At 47.9% G+C, this 18,451-nt stretch overlaps 1 protein-coding gene across 2 annotated transcripts in view; it reads left to right on the forward strand.

Annotated features, from left to right (window-relative positions):
* The window catches only part of MGMT (O-6-methylguanine-DNA methyltransferase), a 301,054-nt gene that overhangs the window by 65,525 nt on the left and 217,078 nt on the right, over positions 1 to 18,451 (forward strand). For both annotated transcript variants that reach the window (XM_002821283.6, XM_054523062.2), the window contains one exon: positions 6,245 to 6,381. In XM_002821283.6, the coding sequence (XP_002821329.4) occupies positions 6,245 to 6,381 (137 nt within the window). The remainder of the gene's footprint in view (positions 1 to 6,244; positions 6,382 to 18,451) is intronic.

Here is an 18,451-nt window from a genome sequence, read left to right on the forward strand (position 1 = left end):
ATCCTCCTGCCTCAGCCTCCCAAGTAGCTGGAACTACAGGCACATGCCACCAGCGTGGCTAATGTTTTTATATTTTTTAGTAGAGCTGGGGTTTTGCCACATTGCCCAGACTGGTCTTGAACTCATGGGCTGAAGTCATCCTCCTGCCTCGGCCTGCCAAAGTTCTGGGATTACGGGTGTGAGCCACCATGACTGGCCCAGATTGGATATGAATACAGTTTTTTTCTCCTTGAAAAGTCGACTCGTACTAACTGTAGAAAGCTGAGAAAATGCAGATAACAAAGGAATAGTTTAAATCATCCTACCTTATTTGATTTTTTTAAAATAAACTGATTTTGGAATAATCTTAGATTTATGGAAAAGTTGCAAGCACCGTACGGTGTGGTTTACTTTTTGTGGGTAATTTTTCTCCCTCTAGGAGATCACATTTGTCTCCTTCCAGTTTCTGGCACCTTAGCCCAGTAGCTCCTGTGTAGGGGCTGCTGAGGCGTCGGTTAAACGTCTCTTGATTGTTCCTGGTTTGTTTCCCGTGATTTGATCTCCCTTCTGCTTCTCTCCTGGTTGGGTTTCTCCTCTTCTCAGTGGGTTATTTCCACAATCGACCTCGGTTCTGGTCCAGTCTTGACAGAGCTGCCAGAGGGAGCCTCAAAATGCAAACCAGCTGCATCTCCCGTTATTGAAAACTCTGTGGCTTTTCAGGGAAAAGGCAGCCAGCAGGACCGGCCTGGCCATGGCGGCCTCAGGGCCCGAGCGTGGCTGTGCCCCCCATGCCTCTCCAGGCATACCAGGCCTCATCCCCCAGCTCTCGTGGCGGGTGCCTTCGCCCTGGCCTGCGTGGCTCCTCGCCCGGCGGCCCCTCCCCATAGTTCGGTTCTCTGTGTAGATGTCAGTTTCTCCATAAGCTCTCAGCTGCCCGCACTCTCCCCCGAAGTGTGGCCCCAGCCCTGCGGGGTGGTTCCCTAACCGCCACTCTGCCCACCGCGTGCTAGCCTGGGTGTGGGCTTGCCTTCTGGCTCTGGGCTCAGGCTGGGGTGCTGTCAAGGTTGCAGGGATCACAGTGAATCTTCGTCTTGCATGGGCCAGTCCCCTTCCCAGCGTCCCTCCTGGGGCTGTGGGTCTGGCCTCCCCCGTTGAATGGCCCTCTCTTGAGGTTGTTGGGCATTGGTGAAGATCCTGATGGGATCTCATCACTGGAGCCAGACGTCTTTCTTCCTGGGTCTGGGGCATGGCGGTATTGCTGTGCGGGGTGTTGGGAGAGGGTCCGTTACCCTCATGGCTGCCTGTGACCTGTCCAGGCCACCACTGTGCCAGCCTTTGTGTGGCTGATATTGTGGCTTCTAAGTTGAGCCTCTTGCCTGGCTGGGTTGCGATGGTTTCACTCCTGTCACATTTTCATGCTATTGAAACTCACTTTTCTCACTGCCTGATTTCTGGCTTTTGTGGGTCCCTCCTGGTGTCTGCGATGCCCCCATTTAGTCTGCAGGCATCCCCCCACCTCTCTGCTGGCCCGGTGTGCACACCTGCTAGGTCAGCCCTGGGCATCACATCAGAGATGCTGCCATGCTCGGTGGCCTGGGGCTTCTGTCCTGTAGAGACCTCAGCCATTGCATTTTAGGAATCGGCCCTAAACTAACTTCTCCATTGCCCGCAGAAGAACTGTGCCAAATGCTCTGGTTGTCTACAGGAAAAAAAGGTAGTATGCAGGTTTCAGTGACATATCAAATTCCATTTCTGCGGGCCTCTGTGGGAGGCTTGCTCTTAGGCGGGGTTGCAGGGGGGTGGGGGTTGGGGGGTTGGGGGGGTTGGGGGGTGGGTTCCAGCTCATTGTCATGTTCAGGTGAAATGAGGCAGGGCTTTATTTTGATCCTATTTAGGGTTGTAAGCAGGTCTGAGGAATTCGCTTCCTCATGCTTCTCATACCTAAATAATTAGCCAGTTGGATATGGACAGGAGCTGGAATCTGTTGCTCATTTGGAAGTCAGATTCTGAACTCATTCATTATTGCAGTTATAAACTGGTTGCCTTTTTTTTGGTTCTTGGAATGATTTGGATGGAGCTGACCTGGTCCCCCCAACTCCCCGCTTTGTAATTGATTCAGTGTGTTCCCGTGGCTTCAGGCCACCCTTGCTGGCCAGGGGAGCTGGTTCCTAGGGCTTGAGGCCGGCCTGTCCTTTGGATGAGAGGCCCATGCCATGATGCTGGTCATGGGGATAGCACTGCAGGGCTCAGTCGGGGATGTGCCAGAGCTTTAGGGTCCCTTGGGCCAGCAGCTGGGGTCCTTGGGCATTTCCTGGGTGGCGGTGCTCTCTGGGGTGCAGAGTTGGTCATTCCAGGGCAGGCAGTTCACTTGGCCACACCAGCTTTGGCTGGAAGCCTTCTCCAACCGCATTCCCAACCGCTGGCCTCCCAGGTTTGGCTTCTTGTGGTCAGGTCCCAGACCCTGATAACCTTGAGGACTCCTCTCTCTGGGAGGCTGTCGGGGCTAAGCTGCCTGTGGCTCTCCACCGCCCTGCTCCTTCCTCTGGGTGGGGGACACCCCATCCCCCATCCCCCATACCCCTCCTTCAGCTCACTGGGATTCACCCCCAGTGGCCTTCCAAGGCTCCTGCCTTTCTCCCTGGCCCTGTCTCTGCACACTCCAATCTCTTCCCCTTTGGCTGACGCTTGGATTGGGGGTGAACTCGAGGTGTGGTCTGTGCAGAATGGCGTGACAGCCCTTCCAGCCCGTCACGGTGTGTAGTGCCCAAAGCCCTGGCCGTGGCCGTCTCAGGTTAGACCCTCAGAGTGGCACTGTCAGGTAGAGGAGTCAGGGGTCTTATTGATGAGGAAATAGAGGCTTGGGAGAGGAGTGCGCAGCTAGTGTCTGACCAGTCCCCACATGGGGCACTCCCCAGTCCGAATGTCTGCAGTGCAGCTTCAGGCGCTGACGTGGGCAAACCCTTCCTCTCCCAGGCCGTCCCTTCCTGCAGCTGCTCGGACACTGGCACATATTGGCGGGCATCAGCACCAGGGCTGGGCTCCTGCCTGGGACTCGAATTGGGAGCAGGTCCCACGGAGGCAGAGCAGCCGAGAATCAACTGTGGCCATAGCTACCACATCCTGTTTCCGGGGTCAACGGTGGCAACAGTGCCAGCTGCCATGCCTGCTGTGCCTGGTTGCCCCACAGATGTTTCCTGAAGCTTGATTTTGGCTGTGATTGGAGCGTGGCCAGTTCTGGTTCCTACTATTTTCTGAGCCTGCTCCTCCAGCCTTCCCAGAAGTTCTTTGAGTTGTGGAGTAGCCTTTCAGTAAACAGCATTTGTGCTTAAATTAGCCCGTGTCAGTTTCTGACACCTGCTGTTAAGAGTGCTACCTGATGCAGGTGCTCGGGGCTGGCCAGGATCCCCACCTGAGTCCAGAGCCCTGAGCCCAGGCCTCCTGACCCTGACAGCCTGCAGCCCTGCCCGAACTGGGATGATAGAGCAGCAAACGTGGCTCTATGGAGAACCACATTTGAGAGAGCGAAACCCAAGCTGGGCTGTTTACTGCCAGTCTGCTGGAAGCTTTAACCCACCACCGTGCAGGGCGAGTTTCCAAGAAGTGGTGAGAGAGCATCCAGATTTCTCACATTGCCTCTAGAGCCCTGTTGTCTGAGCAGTGTCTTCTGTGAACACACTTTGGGAAATGCTCTCATGGACGCTTGGCCTGGATGGTGGTCACACTGGTAATTCAGTTCCACAAGTATTTTATGACCCCTTGTGTGTGTGATGCGTGCTGTTCTTCAGGGAGCCCTGAGCAGAGCTGCCAGCATCCTGCCTGAGAAGCAGTGGCCCAGGATGGTGGGAGATGTCTGCAGGAGCAGGGGGCCAAGATTGTGGCTCTGAGAAATGGAGATGGGAGAAGGGGAGGCAGTCACTTTGGAAGAATGGGTGGGATGGTGATGCTTCGAATGAGACTTGGGGGAGTTGGGGCAGCCTGCTCCAGGGGATGAGATCAGAGGCGAAAGGGGTTGGGTTAAAATGTTGATATGGTGGGAATAACAGTGATCCCCAAATCCTACAGAGCCTTTGGGAAGCCTGGTCTTTGCATACGTTCCCTCTAAACTCGTGCCGCCGTTGTGATTTGGTCTGATTTATCCTACAGACAAAGACATTGGAAGCACCAAGAGTGATTTTCTCACAGCAAACGGACAGTGGGCGGGTGGCCATGATTTGCACCCCCTGCCTTTATCTGGCCCCTGCCACGTGGTAAGTGGAAGGCAGGTGACTCCTTCCACAGGGCTGTCTTTGCCCTCTCGGGAAGCCTGGTTTTTACCCTTGAGGCAGCAGGGAAGCTGTAGGGTGAGATGTTGAAGGAGTGTGATGTGGGCAGAGCTTCTCTGATGGGGCATGGTTTCTGGCACATCCCATTTCCATATTCTGGGGCGATCGAATGGGATCCAGTTCAAATCCCTGTCAGTCTGCACAGAAAAGGAGAGGTTGTGCAGGCGGCTCTGGAGTGTGACAGTTTAGGATTGAATCTTGAGAGTAATGCTTCTACAAAACACTTGTGTAGTTTGGGGTCCACTGCCCAACCCTGGTCCCTTTAAGGGACATAAACGCACCTCTCTCCTCGTTCTTAGAAAGACAGGTGAGAGAACCAAAGTGTGGCCTTAGAAGCATGTGGAAGACACAGAAAGGAAAGGTCAGCTGGAGTGCTGGTGGCAGGTTTCACAGGATAGCAGACCAGGCAGCAAGGTGCCCAGCGGACAGGCAGGGAGAGGGCCTTCAGTGAAGGCGCAGAGATTTGAGATGCATGCGGAATTCAGACCTGCTTCAGTGTGGGAACAGAGCAGGAAGGTGCCAGTGAGCTGCCCTTCCATGGGTCAGCAGACCTTTCTGTAGAGGGTTCCAGGGGTCTGCAGGCCTTTTCTATGGAGGGCCAGAGAGTCAGTGTTCTGCGCTTGCAGGACCACACTGCTTCTGTCACAACTGCTTACCTCTGCCGCTGCAGCATGGAAGCAGCAGGAGACTGTGTGTAAATAAATGAACACAATTGTGTCTCAATAAAACTTTATTTACAAAGACAGGTGCAGTGAATCAGATTTGGCCCACAGGCTCTAGTTTGTTGCCCCTGCTCCAGCCCCTCGAGGTAGGGAGCCCTTGCTTTGTTGTTCTCAGTAAGCTTTGAGGGCTGATGGTTGGGTTGGAGTGGGAAGAGTCCAGGTGTGATGGGAGTCGTGAGGACAGCCTTCCTTGAGTAGCCACGAGCTGCTGTGTGTCTTCCTGAGAAGCTGTGGCAATGGGAGGACAGAGCTAAAATAGCAAGACCCAGTGCCTAAGGGGGCTGAAGAGGTAGGATCGCTAGAGCCCAGGAGTTCAAGACTGCAGTGAGCTAGGATTGCACCACTGCTCTCCAGCCTGGGCGGCAGAGCAAGACCCCATCTCTAAAAAAAAAAAAAAAAAAAAGAGAGAAAGAAATGTACAAGTGTAAAGGTAGCCTGTAGATGTGTTCCCCCGTATTCCCCAGGCTCTGTTCTTCAGCCTCCTGAGCAGCTGGAACTACAGGTGTGTGCTATCACACCCAGCTAATTTTAATTCTTTTTGGACAGGGTCTTGCTGCGTTTCCCAGGCTGGTTTCAAGTGATCTTCCTGTCTCAGCCTTCCAAAGTGCTGGGATTACAGGCGTGAGCCACTGCACCCAGCCTTGTACATCTCTTTAAATGTAAATTAAACGTGCTTTCCACAGCATTAGTGGAACACCCCAGCATTGCTCATCCTCTCCGGGCTGGTTCCTAACACAGGTGCCGTGGCGTAGGTGCTGAGTTGAATCTCTGTAAGTCATTGCGTACATGCTTCATTCTAAAATGTACTTTATTCCAAATATTGAACAGTTTGTCTTTGGGATTTATTGTCTGTGGTAGTTGTTTTATTAATTGTTTTAGTAAAACAAAGTTAGCTTAGTTGTGGGTATTATTTAAAAGGAGCTCTTACCAGGTCAGCTTCCTTCAGTGATGCGTTAGTTAAAGACAAACGAGAAGAATCGGGATATAGTAATTTTAGGAAATAAAAGGAGACTGTAGTATTGGTTGGCTGCTCTAAGTAATTGTGGTAATTTTCTGTCTTCACAGTAACCATATTGTAAAAATGATGCATCATATAATTCCAAAAATGAGGAAAAGCTTTGGAATATATTTTGTGTCTTAAATAACCAGTACTTCTGTTGTGTTTTATATACGACCAGCCTCTTACGTATACACTTTGTCTTAAAAATTATTTCTGTTTAGGTACTTGGAAAAATGGACAAGGCTTGTGAAATGAAACGCACCACACTGGACAGCCCTTTGGGGAAGCTGGAGCTGTCTGGTTGTGAACAGGGTCTGCACGAAATAAAGCTCCTGGGCAAGGGGACATCTGCAGCTGAGTAAGTATGAGCCCACGTGCTCCCATATATCGCACATGCTGAAGCAACCGAGGAGTATACGTGATAACGGCTTGTTTTCCATTGATCACAGGGTAACGCATAGCCTTACCCCCACAACCGCAACCACGAGTCCGTCTCTCAAAACAGCGTGCTGTGATGGCTGCTGCATTTGCAGCTTCCCTGTGTGTTGCTCAGGAGCTCTCCGCCTCCAATGAACCCAGGGCCATTCCCTTCATACCCTTTCATTAGGAGCTCCAAGATGTTTGATTACGTTTACAGAGGAGTTGTTTGGTGATGAGCATTGAACATTTTGGTTCTTCAGCATATTTCTCTGGAAATTTAGAGACAGGGAGATGCAGGATTCATCTTGATTAAAAAAAAAAAATCCAGACCAGCGTTCCCTGTTCCTCCAGAGTCTACCAGGTGAGTTTCATACTAGGACTGCTTGATGTTCTGGAATCCCTTAACCAGGAGGCCCACTTGCCCTCTGAGAGCCGTGGTCAGACCCTTGGCGCGGGTGTGGCTGAGGATGGCCCTGCCAGAGGGAAGGGCCCGAAAGCCCCTTTTCAGCATGACTTTAGGGTCTTGTCATTTCTAAGAGCGTACATGTTTCTCTTTTTGTGAACAGCTCCCACTGTATTTCTCTAATTGCAAAAACATAAAAAATGTAAAGCGTTCCTTAGTGTTTTGCTTTGAAATGTAACATTTAATTTCCTCAGTTCATTCTATTAAAATTGTAGCTCTTGTTATTTCTGACCAAAGAAGAAAAAGAAAAAAAAACACCCACTCCTATGCTTGGTGTTTCTCTTAACTGGCTAATAAACACAATGCCAAGAACATTAGATAAAGAAAATACATAAGAAACATAAAAATTGATTTTAATGGACCCCTGTCAGAGACAGCCATAATGAGCACAAGTGCAGTCATAAATATCAGCACTCGCCTCCACTGTCGAGATTTTTCCTGTAGAGCTGCACGTTACAATCAATATAGTCTTTTTGAGACCAAAAAATAAGCAAACCTTTGAACTATGTGAATACACTCTTTTCAGTTTCTATGAGAACCATCTGGCTGTAGTGTTCAGAAAATCACAGGCACCAAATAATTTGTAGGGGAAAATGTCATTTTGTCTTTTAGCATGTTCAGTTGCACAATAAATCATAGAAATTATGTGTTGTTTTTTTTTTTTCTTGTGGGAAAAAGTAAAGGTACAAAGTGAATTTGGGGAAGAAAAAGGAAAACAAAACAAAACAAAAAAAGTATAAGATATGTTTAGTTAAATGCCCATTGTGGATTATGCAAATAGGATGAAGAGGCTTAATTTTGAATTTCTGCTTTATGAACTTTCTGAATCAAGTTAGGATCAGGTTCAGGTGTAAAAACAGCCCTGAAATAATACTAAATCCTGAATAGGATCTGGCTGATTGCTCTCATGAAGACACACCTGTAGACAAACCGTGGGAGCTGGGGCTGGTGCCTTCATGGCCCCTGGGAACTCGGGCTCCTCTGAGCTTGGGGTCTCCAGATGGTGGTCCCTGCCCTGGTGCTTCAAGACAGCTCCTGGGCCTCAGCCACAGGTAGGAGAGAAAGAAAGGAGGGCATGTCATATATGGGCTAAAATTAGGTGTCCTGTGAGTAAGGAGGGAGTGGGATTTGGGGGGCAGCCAGCAGTATTTGTGTGTGTAGTTAATTTTAGTGGGGGGAGCATTTAAAAGTTTGAGAATAGTATACAAAAGTATATGAATACTCAATTAAGTTTAACATTTTATCATTTTTAAAATTTAGGTAAAAATTACATAGAAGTCAGATTTCAAGTGTACAATTCATTTGACAAAAGTGTACAACTGTATAACTACCGCCAAAGATATAGAACATTCAAGATATGGAACATTCCAGAAAATTCCCTTGTGCCCCCTTAAGTCAGTCCTCTTTGTGAATTTTTGTTTCCATTTCTCCTGAGTAAATTCCTGAGTGTGGAATTGCTGGGCTGGATGGCAAATATATATTTAACTTGACAAGAAATTGCCAAAACTTTCTTCAGAGTGGGATCATCTTAAACTTCCACTAGCAGTGTGTGAGTTTCAGTTACTCCACGTTCTTGGCAGCACTTGGTGGTGTCAGTTTTTCAGATTTTAGCCATTCTGGCTGGTATGAAGGATATCTCATTGTGGTTCTAATTTGCACTTTGCTGATGACTTATCCTGATGAAGTCTTGGCCATTCCTGTGTTTTCTTTGTGAAATATCTACTCAAGTCTTTTGCCCATTTTTTATTTTTTATTTTTTTGAGATGAAGGCTTGCTCTGTCGCCTAGGCTGGAGTGCAGTGGTGCAATCTCGGCTCACTGCAACCTCCGCCTCCTGGGTTCAAGCAATTCTCCTGCCTCAGCCTCTGGAGTAGCTGGGATTATAGGCATGCACCGCCACGCCTGGCAAATTTTTGTATTTTTAGTAGAGACAGGGTTTCACCATGTTGGTCAGGCTGGTCTCTAACTCCTGACCTTGTGACCTGCCTGCCTCGGCCTCCCAAAGTGCTGGGATTACAGACATGAGCCACTGCGCCTGGCCACCTTTTGCTCATTTTAAAATTAGAGCTTTCTTGTTTGTGTGTTTTTTGTTGTTATTGATTTGTGGTTCTGGATATAAGACTTTTGTCAGATGTATGTATTGTGATAATTTTCTCACAAGTTGGAGGCCTGCTTTTTTGTTTTTCCAATAGTGTCTTTTGATGAGTAGAGGTTTTAAATTTGAACAAGTCCATATGTCTTTTTTTCCCTTTAACACTTTTTGTATTCTTTGTAAGAAATATTTGCCAACTGTAATGTCTGAAATAAATTCTCCTGTAATTTCTTTTAAAAGCTTTGTAGTTTTTTTTTTTATGTTTAGATATATGCGATCCACTTTGAATTACCTTTTTGTGAGGTACAGAGTTTATTTTTTCCCTGTAGCTATTTAGTTGTTTTAGCATCATTTGTTGAAAAATAAAAATTGTCTCCTTTCTTCATTGAATTACCATCAGTTGACCAAGGGTGTGTGAGCCTGTTTCTGGTTTTGCTCTGTTTGGTTCAGCCTACCTTTGCCTGTTCTATGCCCTTTCCATGCTGGCTTGGTTAGGTAGCTTTGTGATACATCTTTTGTTTTGTTTTGTTTTGTTTTGTTTTGTTTTGAGACAGTCTCGCTCTGTCGCCCAGGCTGGAGTGCGGTGGTGCGATCTCGACTCACTGCAAGCTGTGCCTCCTTGGTTCACGCCATTCTCCTGCCTCAGCCTCCCGAGTAGCTGGGACCACAGGCGCCCGCTGCCACACCCGGCTAAATTTTTGTATATTTAGTAGAGACAGGGTTTCACTGTGTTAGCCAGGATGGTCTCCATCTCCTGACCTCGTGATCCGCCCACCTCAGCCTCCCAAAGTGCTGGGATTACAGGCGTGAGCCACCGCGCCTGGCCTGTGATACATCTTGATGCCAGGTAATGTAAGTCCATGAGTCCTCTAAATTTATTTATTTTTAAATGGTTTGGCTTCTATGTCTCTTAAGTTTGCATATTACTTTTAGAATTCAGGTGTAAATTTCTGCAATGATTCTTTTTGTTATTTCGACTGGGGAGTTCATTGAACCTGGGTGTCAGTTTTGGGAGGGTTGACATCTTGATACTGAAGTGTTCAGTTCTTGGCTTTGACTGGCGTCTGCATTTGTTTGGGTTCTTTCATTGTCCTCGGCAGCGTTGGGTGGTTTTTCAGCCTGGAGGCCTTGCTTATCTGGCAAACTCCATTTCCAAATACTTTGTTCTTGATGGTATTCTAAATTAGGTTGAAACTTTTTAACCTTTTAATTTATTGCTACTTGTATTTAACAACTGACTTGTATGTTGATCTTAGATTCTGGGATCTTGACTCAATTCATGTATTTGTTCCAGAGTTGTTTTGCGATTGCTTAGGATTCCGTATAAAAATTCATGAAGTCTGTGAATAAAAACAATATGCTTATTCCTTTCTGATCGTTATGCTTTTAATTTCTTCTGTTGAGCTGTCCAGAACCCTCCAGGATGACTTCAGTAAGTGTGGCGACAACAGACGTCCTTCCCTGGTTCCTGGTTTGGGGGAGCTTGCAGGATTTCACCAGTAAGGGCTTGCTCTCCATGTTGGGTTTCAGAGGCGTCTTCCTCACTGTGTGGAATTTTGTCAAATGATTTTCATGTATGTGTTGACATAGTCATATGATCTTGCTCCTTTATTCTTTAAATTTGGTAGAATAAATTTTTAGAATTTTAAACCAGGTGTATACTTTTCTCTTTTTTTGGTACTGTCTTTGTCTTGTTTTGGAATTAGGCTCATTCTGATGACAGATCAGTTTGGAAGCATTCCCTCTTCTATTTTCTGAAAGAGTTAAGTGTTGGATTGATATTACCTTATACCCAAATTGTGGGATGAATGCACCTTGGACGCCATCTGGATCTGGTGTCAGAAGCCTTTTGTGAAGCTTCCTAGTTTAGTAGAATTGGGTGCTGCCTTCCCTCATCTCGGGGTGCTCCCCCCTGGAGCCATCTGTGCTCTGTGTGGCTGCTGTCCTCTGGTCGCTGAGTGACAGTGGCTGCTGGGATTTGGGGCAGCATCCTGCTGGCTCTGGCCCCTGCCTTCACCCTTCTCTGAGTGCCTGTGAGTCTCAGGGTGGTCCTTGCTTCCTCTGAATGGGTGTTTCTTTAGTAGATAAATTACAGGTTGACCACTGGGCCTTCTTCAGTGACATTGCATCTGTGCTTCTGTACAAAGTGTGATTCCTGCTCCCCAGGTGAGTCCACTTACCTGTGTGTGGCTTCGCACAGGGACCAACGACTTCCTTGCATAGTTACCTTTCCCTCCCTAAAAACATGTGTGAGAAGCACATCAGTTGGGAAAGTGGTATATTTTCCAAAAGGGAAGCAACATAAGCTGCTTTTAAGTTAGTTTCATAACTGCCTGACAGTATCAGGTTTCTGTGAATGCCATCACGTCCAGGAGCACTTGGCCTCTGCAAGAGCGGAGCAGCTCCCCCACGCCATCTTCCCGCGGCTGCAGAGCTCTGACCTCGTCAGATTCCCTGCAGTGCCCACAGTCTAATGAGAGGGGCCAGGCTGTATGTGTTTATTTTTCTAATGTTATTTTGGGGCTTGTTTAGTTTTCCATAATGTTGATTGCCGTATTTGATTACTTGAAAAAATGGACCGTATCACCCTGGGTCATACTTAGATTACAAAAATAGTAGCAGTAAGACTTCTAGATCTTGGATGCTGGGGAGCTGAGGGGGCTCATCTTTCACTTACCAAGGGCTTACCCTTGTTTTTCATTCTTTTATTTTTTTCACATAAGGCTTTTCAGAAAAATATAGGAAAAGCTGATAGAGTCCAATCGAACTAAACCACTGTAAAACTTTTTGTATTTTGGAAAATGTGGGGACTACACACAGACTGTCTTCTACTGCAGAGGCTCTTTTTCTGTTTTCATGGTAGGGATCCATTTACAGGGTTTGTGGGTCTGCTTTTGGCATCTGGCCCAGCCAGCCCTTGGGTTGAGGCTGGGTGGGGCATGCAGGTTGGGCCTGACCCTCTTCTGAGTACCTGGCTGGCTGGACAGATAGGACCTCCAGTCACCAGCTAGGCTGGCCTGACCCTAGACCCTCTGGAACATGAGAACGTATCCTGCAGGGTCTCTGTGTTGAACCTGGGAGGAGAGTTGTCTGATGACATTAGATGCCCTGTGAGTTTCTGCCCTCGAAACGTGCCCCTTGGAAAGCGTGAAGATGCCTTTGAGCTTCCCGAAGGGCAGCTGCAGCAGGAGGTGACCTGCGTTTTGCCTCTCTCCTGCTCATCTCTAAATGTGTTCAGGAACTCAGTTGACCCCCAGCAGTGTGTGGGATCCCGACTGGCTTGGTATGTGCACCTGCCGAGTCCATGCTGCCGGTTATCCCCACGGCCGCTCCGTGCAGGTCGGTCTGACCGGTGCCAGTCAGATGGTTCCTCAAGGTCCATGGGCCACGAGAACCTGCCTGGGAACTTCATGAATTTGTTTTTTCTGACAGATTGGGAAATTAATACAGACACTTGCCGCATTCACGTTATTATAATTGATCTTTCAAGGAGGAGAAGAAACTGTTCTTAAGGACAAATACTTAGAGAAGCACTCCCAGTAAAAATAACATCCAAAAAAACGCGCTCTGTAGGACTTTTACCTGCGGCAAGTTCAGCTGTCTCATTGCTTTTCCTCAGTGCCGTGGAATAATGATTTGTGTTGTATGTGCTTAAAAAATGTAATTATTTTACTTTACAGAGTGTTCTTTAAGGAGGTCTCTTGAGTCAAATAAGCATGTTTCTGTGAGGAAAACTTGCCAGGCACTCCTTGGCTTTATAGAAATCGTCTGTTTTTCAAAAAATGAATGGCTGAATGCCCTGGCAAGCTGGAACCCCTCGTTCTTGCCCCCGCTGGCTCTGCGATTCCATGTCGGTGAGGCCTGTCCACGCTGACGGATGTTGCCTCCCGTTTCTGCCTGAGAGGGGTAAATGATCAGTGGTGGATAGGGAGTTCCTCTTGTGACTTATGTTATCAATAACACAAATTGTGCATATACTTCACCCCATGCTAAACATTTATAGTGCAGTGTCCTTTAGAAGCCAGACAATGGTCTCGTCTTTCAGGTTGATGGCTAAAAAGACAAGACAGGAAGCCAAGGTGTTTCTTTTCAGCTCCACAGATCCTTGTGATGAATTCTCGTGGTCTGTGATGAGAGGGTGCGATGGGGGCCGACTGCTGACCCCCGGACACACAGTGCTGCACGTGGGGCCTGCAGAGGTGTTAGCGCAGCCCGTGATGGTGGCAGCTTTTGGACCTTAGTAAAATAAAGGAAAGCAGCATGACATATGCTTTTAAGTGAGCGTATGGCGTGAAAACCCTGCTGTTGTGTGATAGGAGACAGGCTCTGCACGCTGAGCCTTCCAAGTCGTGAATGATGAGGTTTGCTGTGCTGCTCTGATTGGCAGCTGAAAGGGCAGGTCAGAGCTCCTCTCTACAGCACTGCGGAGAATCCCAGGCTGTGGAACACTGGCCTGTCCACCCCAGGACAGAGCTGCCTGGCCACAGAAGAGTGAGGTTCTGGGATTCACTGTGAAATTGTTGTATGGTTTCTGATCTAGAAAATCAAACCTAAACGATGTGCAACCTCACCAGCTTCTGTGCTCTTGCCGTTTTCTCCCCCCAGCTGGTTCTTTGCTGACCTGGGGGCAGCCAGGTGGGCAGTATTTAAACAAGTGTCACTGAGATTTAGGGTCCTTATGTTCTGGATTCATCTAAGAAAAAAAAGCAATGCAAAAGTTTTATTTCTGTCAATTTTGTAACTGTGTTACAAGGAGACAGAGATGGCAAACGTGTGTTCCTGTGTCCATGAGTCAGAAGCAAACTTGTTCATTTAATTTTAAGTCTGCCAGGAACTTCTTGGAAGGAAGAAAAGAATGGTTGAATGACAGCTACAAATATGTGAGTTCAGAATATGATCCAAAGGTCAGAGCAAAAGATTTTTTAAGTTTCCAACATTTGGAGTAAAAGAGCACTTTAGAGTAACAGGTAAATGGGTAAACTTCAAGCAGAGAAAGGTGGATGTTTCTGCCTCTCTGGTATGTTAAAATAAAACCCCTTAAATCCCCTGCTCTTAAGAATAAGTCTCCATTTAAGCGTCATCGGGCTTCACCTCTGTTGGGCTCTGTTTGTGAAGGGAGGGCAGCCTTTCCGGGGAGATCATGCCTCTCTCTCCTCTATGCGGCCACAGAGATCCTTTCCCTGTTTTCATGAGGAGGAAACATGGAACCTTGGCACAATCCAGTTCTCATCGAGAATTACATCGTATGACGTGCAGGCCAGGGGAGGAAAGATCCCGGAAGTGGCAGCCACCGGGTATGCACGTTGCCACCACAGCCAGCATCAGCGTCTGTTCAGGTTTCAGGAAGGTCACTTCTTGGCTCAAATCCCTGGTATTTTCAGGTTGTCTTCAGACTACGGCTTTCACCCTCAGGAAGCACCAGCATGGCCTTGGGCCCAGCTTAGAGGCATGTGGGGTTTGGGTGTGGCCCCGTGCACAGAATCCTGTCTAGGATTCATAATCTTGCAACAGCCATCCCTGATGGGATTGGGTAAGATGACAGTGCCCTTTCTCGATGGCCCTGGTGCCCTGTGGAGTTGGGCCCTGGCCCTCACTGCCCTGTTGCGTGGGTGGGCCATGCCCCTCCTGCTGATCAGCGTCTGTTGCGAAGAGTCTGGCCCTGCGGACCCCTGCCCCGGCCCCAGGCCCTGTGTCTGCGTTGGGCTTGCATTGCCTGCCTCTCGGTCCCCTCACCTCATTGCAGTTTGGTGCTTCTAATTAGTTGTGGTCTTGAAAAGCTGGTGAACGGGCTTGTCCACATTGTATGGGAAATGAGCTTCAATGAACTCCTGTGAGAAACACCAAGTGTGGGATTTCTGACAGTACCCCACAAAAACATCTCAGAGCCCATTTCTGCTTCCTCCTGGAGTCTCTGTTTCTCCCAGAAGAGGTGGCGTGGCCAGGGGTGAGGCAGATGTCAAGGAAGTGAGGACTCGGAGGGACTGGCACCTGTGGAACAGCCCCTGCTTCGTCCGTCTGGCCTGGTGAGAGGAGGAGTCCTTCCGTCACTGCACTTCGTCCTTGGGACCCCTCTGTGAAGTTGTTGGCGTCGATGTGCGTTTATCAATGAGAGAAATGGAGATGGGTGAGGGATGGTGGGTTACAGGTCCTGGGGAAGACTTGGGGGAAGAAGTGGGTATTCCCTCTACTTAGCTGAACTTGCACTAGAGACTGCCACTCTGGGAGTGACCTCTGTTCTCCTGTGAAATCCTCTGTGACTCTTGCCTGCAGTTGAGGGAGCATCTGAGACCATCCTGATTAAGATTTGGTCAGTGGGAACTCAAGTCAGTATTGTCCTGGGGGCCTGAGTGCCAGTGTCTTAAAAATAGAGTGTCCTCCATTTTTGGAAGTTCAGGCTCAACACTGGATTTGTCCTCCTGATATCACTCACCTACCCTACACATGAGTCATTGTAAAGTTACGACATGAGGTCGCATACGTGCTGGTATTAGAGCTCGTTGGACGGTGATGTGCTATTTTAGAGGAGAAAAAGCTGAGATGAAACAAGAATGGTGGTGGCAGTTACCCAGGGCCACGTCTGTGGATGCCATCCTCAGGGTGCCATTGCATCTCGGGCCAGCCTCCCTCTCCTTTTGCAAAAGCACAATCGTATGGCCTCTACAACCGCCAACACACACCTCTCGTACTCTGGAATTTGATTTCCGGAATGCTTTTTATTCTTCCTATATCTGTAAGTAATATTTTCTGATATTTAAACTGGCTGCAACTAATGAATAGTTTTCAGTTTTGTTTTAAAAGTGTTCATGTCATTTAAGCTCTGAACTTTCACAATATACTTGCTTTGTTAAATGTAAAATTATATCAGTAATTAGATCAGCTCCTTGATATTAATGTACAGGGTAGCTCTTGCGTGCTGATCAGTTCAGAATTTAAATTGACTTAAAGGTTAAATGAGTTTAATTTTTGAATTGAACTGAAGCATTGTCTTGTGGCAAATTCATCCAGAATTTTTATTTCCAGTTGCTGTACAAGTGACAGAAGTGGGTCTTTTTGCGATAAAAACATTGTGAATACATTTAGGATTCAGTGAGCTTCTGTCATTTACTCGCTCATTCTCTAAACGTGTGAGTGCCCTGCTCTGTGTCAGACCGGATGGCAGGCCCTGCATGGGGTGGGGAGGGGCCAGAATGTGCAGCCCCACCTGCAGCCCAAGCCCAGCTCAGGGGCAGACAGGGAAGTGGGCTGTTCCACACCTTGAGATTGGTGAATTCCTCAAGACAGAGGCTGGCAGGGGCCCAAGCCTAGGTGATTGGCCACAGAGCTGAATGGGGCTGACCGAGTTAGGACATTATTGGGTGGTGAACCAGCAGGCCCTGGCTGCTGACAGGGTGTAGGCTCATGGAGGGGTAACAGAAGGAGGCAGTTAAGAGGCTGTGAGCCCCCTCTTGGGCATCTGACGGGGTGGTGCTTCCTCCCAGGGCTAGGGGAGAGGTGAGCAAAGAAGAACCTCAGGAAAAGAAATAAAGGACCTGGAGGAACAGTTTAACAAGTGGGTGGCCATGAAGAGCTACCAACGGAGACTGAAGAAAAACCAAGAAGGACCAGAGAGAGAATGGAGCCAGGAGGCTGGAAGGAGAGAGGCGGGTTTTGTGTCAGGGTTGCCCGGAGCTCCCTGGAGAGGAGCATCTCGCCTCCATGGCAGAGCGCAGCGGGTGGAACACTGACGTCAGGTCTTCTTTGGCCCTGAACTTAAGAATTCCTCGGCACCTGGTCTGCTTTGAGACCGACATGCTGTGTTTGATTAGTTTGACTTTGGGATGCCAGCTAAATGCTGTTTGCTCAGCATATGCCTGAACTGGAAATGGTTCCATCACAAAACAAAGTGAATCAAATAGAACATGGGGGTGGCTCAGTGGGGACACAGAGCCAGAGGTGAGTCTCCTTCACCCCAAACACCCCAAGTTCTAGATTTGTTCTTGGAGCTCTGTGTCAGGGTTGGGGTGGACAGGAGGGAGAGAATGTCCTCCACAGAAACACAGTTTATCACACTGCAGAATTCTTAGTGTTCTTCTTACAAGGACGTTTCTTCAGTTTCCCTCTAGACTGGGCCATGCTCTCTAAATAGAACTGAAATCATAGTTACAACTCAAAGGCAGTTGAGAGAAGAGTTCTAGCTTTGTTCCATAACGTCCTGTGTCTTGATTTCACTGTATCTGTCTGTTCATCCTGCTGGGGGCATTAACGCACCTCTTCTCTTACAGGGTCATCCCTGGTTTCACTGAGGACCTCTGAGAACCCCAGTCCCTCTGTCCATACACATCGGCAGGAGACTCACCTCACCACTTTCCTCCTGTACCCCATCTGATCCACATGCACAAAACACACACATGCAAATATTTATAAGTTGAAAGGCTTACGGACTGTATGACTTCAGTACACCTGCAGGTTCATGGAGTGGTTCTGGAGAACATTGGTCCTTCTGCTGACCTGGCAGCTACTTTAATTTCCGGTGTCCATTGGCAGAATACAAGGTCATAGTGTGTGCTGGGGGCTGGGTGGGGCAGGGGATTACCATTTTCTTGCGGTGACTGTTCTTGATGGAATCCACATTACTGCTTTCAAAGCTGCTTTTCCCGTGCCTTCTTCCAGAAAGCTATCCTCCCGTTCTTGGTTGGCTGGGGCAGGTGAAGCGTTAGGAAATGCTCTCTCTCTGCGTTCTCTTCGAGTAACACTGGGGAATGTTCATGGCTTCTGGCAGAACAGCAATGTAAGCCTTCAGCTACTGAAGCAAGCCTTCTACTCGTTCTAGAGGCATCTTCTAAACACATCTGCACTGGTCAGGTGGGGCTGGAGAAGGACCAGGCTGAGAGCACAGCTATGGGAGGCAATACTTGTTCTTGTTCCCAAGAAGCTGATGTGTTGTCCGGTGAGGTCTCTTGCTAGCCGAAGGTTGGCACAAGGTCGCCAGGCAAGGGCTTTTTGTGTGTGGAGTATGCGCATTCTAGCCACAGAGTTTTCTGCCAGGGTGTTTAGACAAGCTAAAAGTGGAATATAAACTGTATTCAATTTGCAAGGATGCAATTATGAGGACAAACATGTTTTTAAGACTTAACCCATTATAGTAGGAAAATACAAGGCTTGGAGTATGCTGACTCTTTCCCTTGTTCGTCTCTCAAATAGAAAAATGGTGTGTATAAGTAGGTGTTTGTATATGTACATTATAAGACATTCTAGAAATTTCTATCCTACTTCTTTAATATTCTTGCCACTAAAAATAAATGCTCCTGAAACTAGGGAAAAAGAAACTGTTTATCATTCTTCTGAATTATTACAGATACCCCAAAAGTAGCCTCCTCCAAATAGTGGTTTTTCTTTTCTAAAAAGCACCTGGAAAAATACTGAGCTTTCTGATCTTTATTTGATCCTTTTCAGTGGCTCTGTTTGGAAGAGTTAT

Source organism: Pongo abelii, chromosome 8 (genome assembly GCF_028885655.2).
Source record: "Pongo abelii isolate AG06213 chromosome 8, NHGRI_mPonAbe1-v2.0_pri, whole genome shotgun sequence".
In the NCBI taxonomy this organism is placed as follows: domain Eukaryota; kingdom Metazoa; phylum Chordata; class Mammalia; order Primates; family Hominidae; genus Pongo; species Pongo abelii.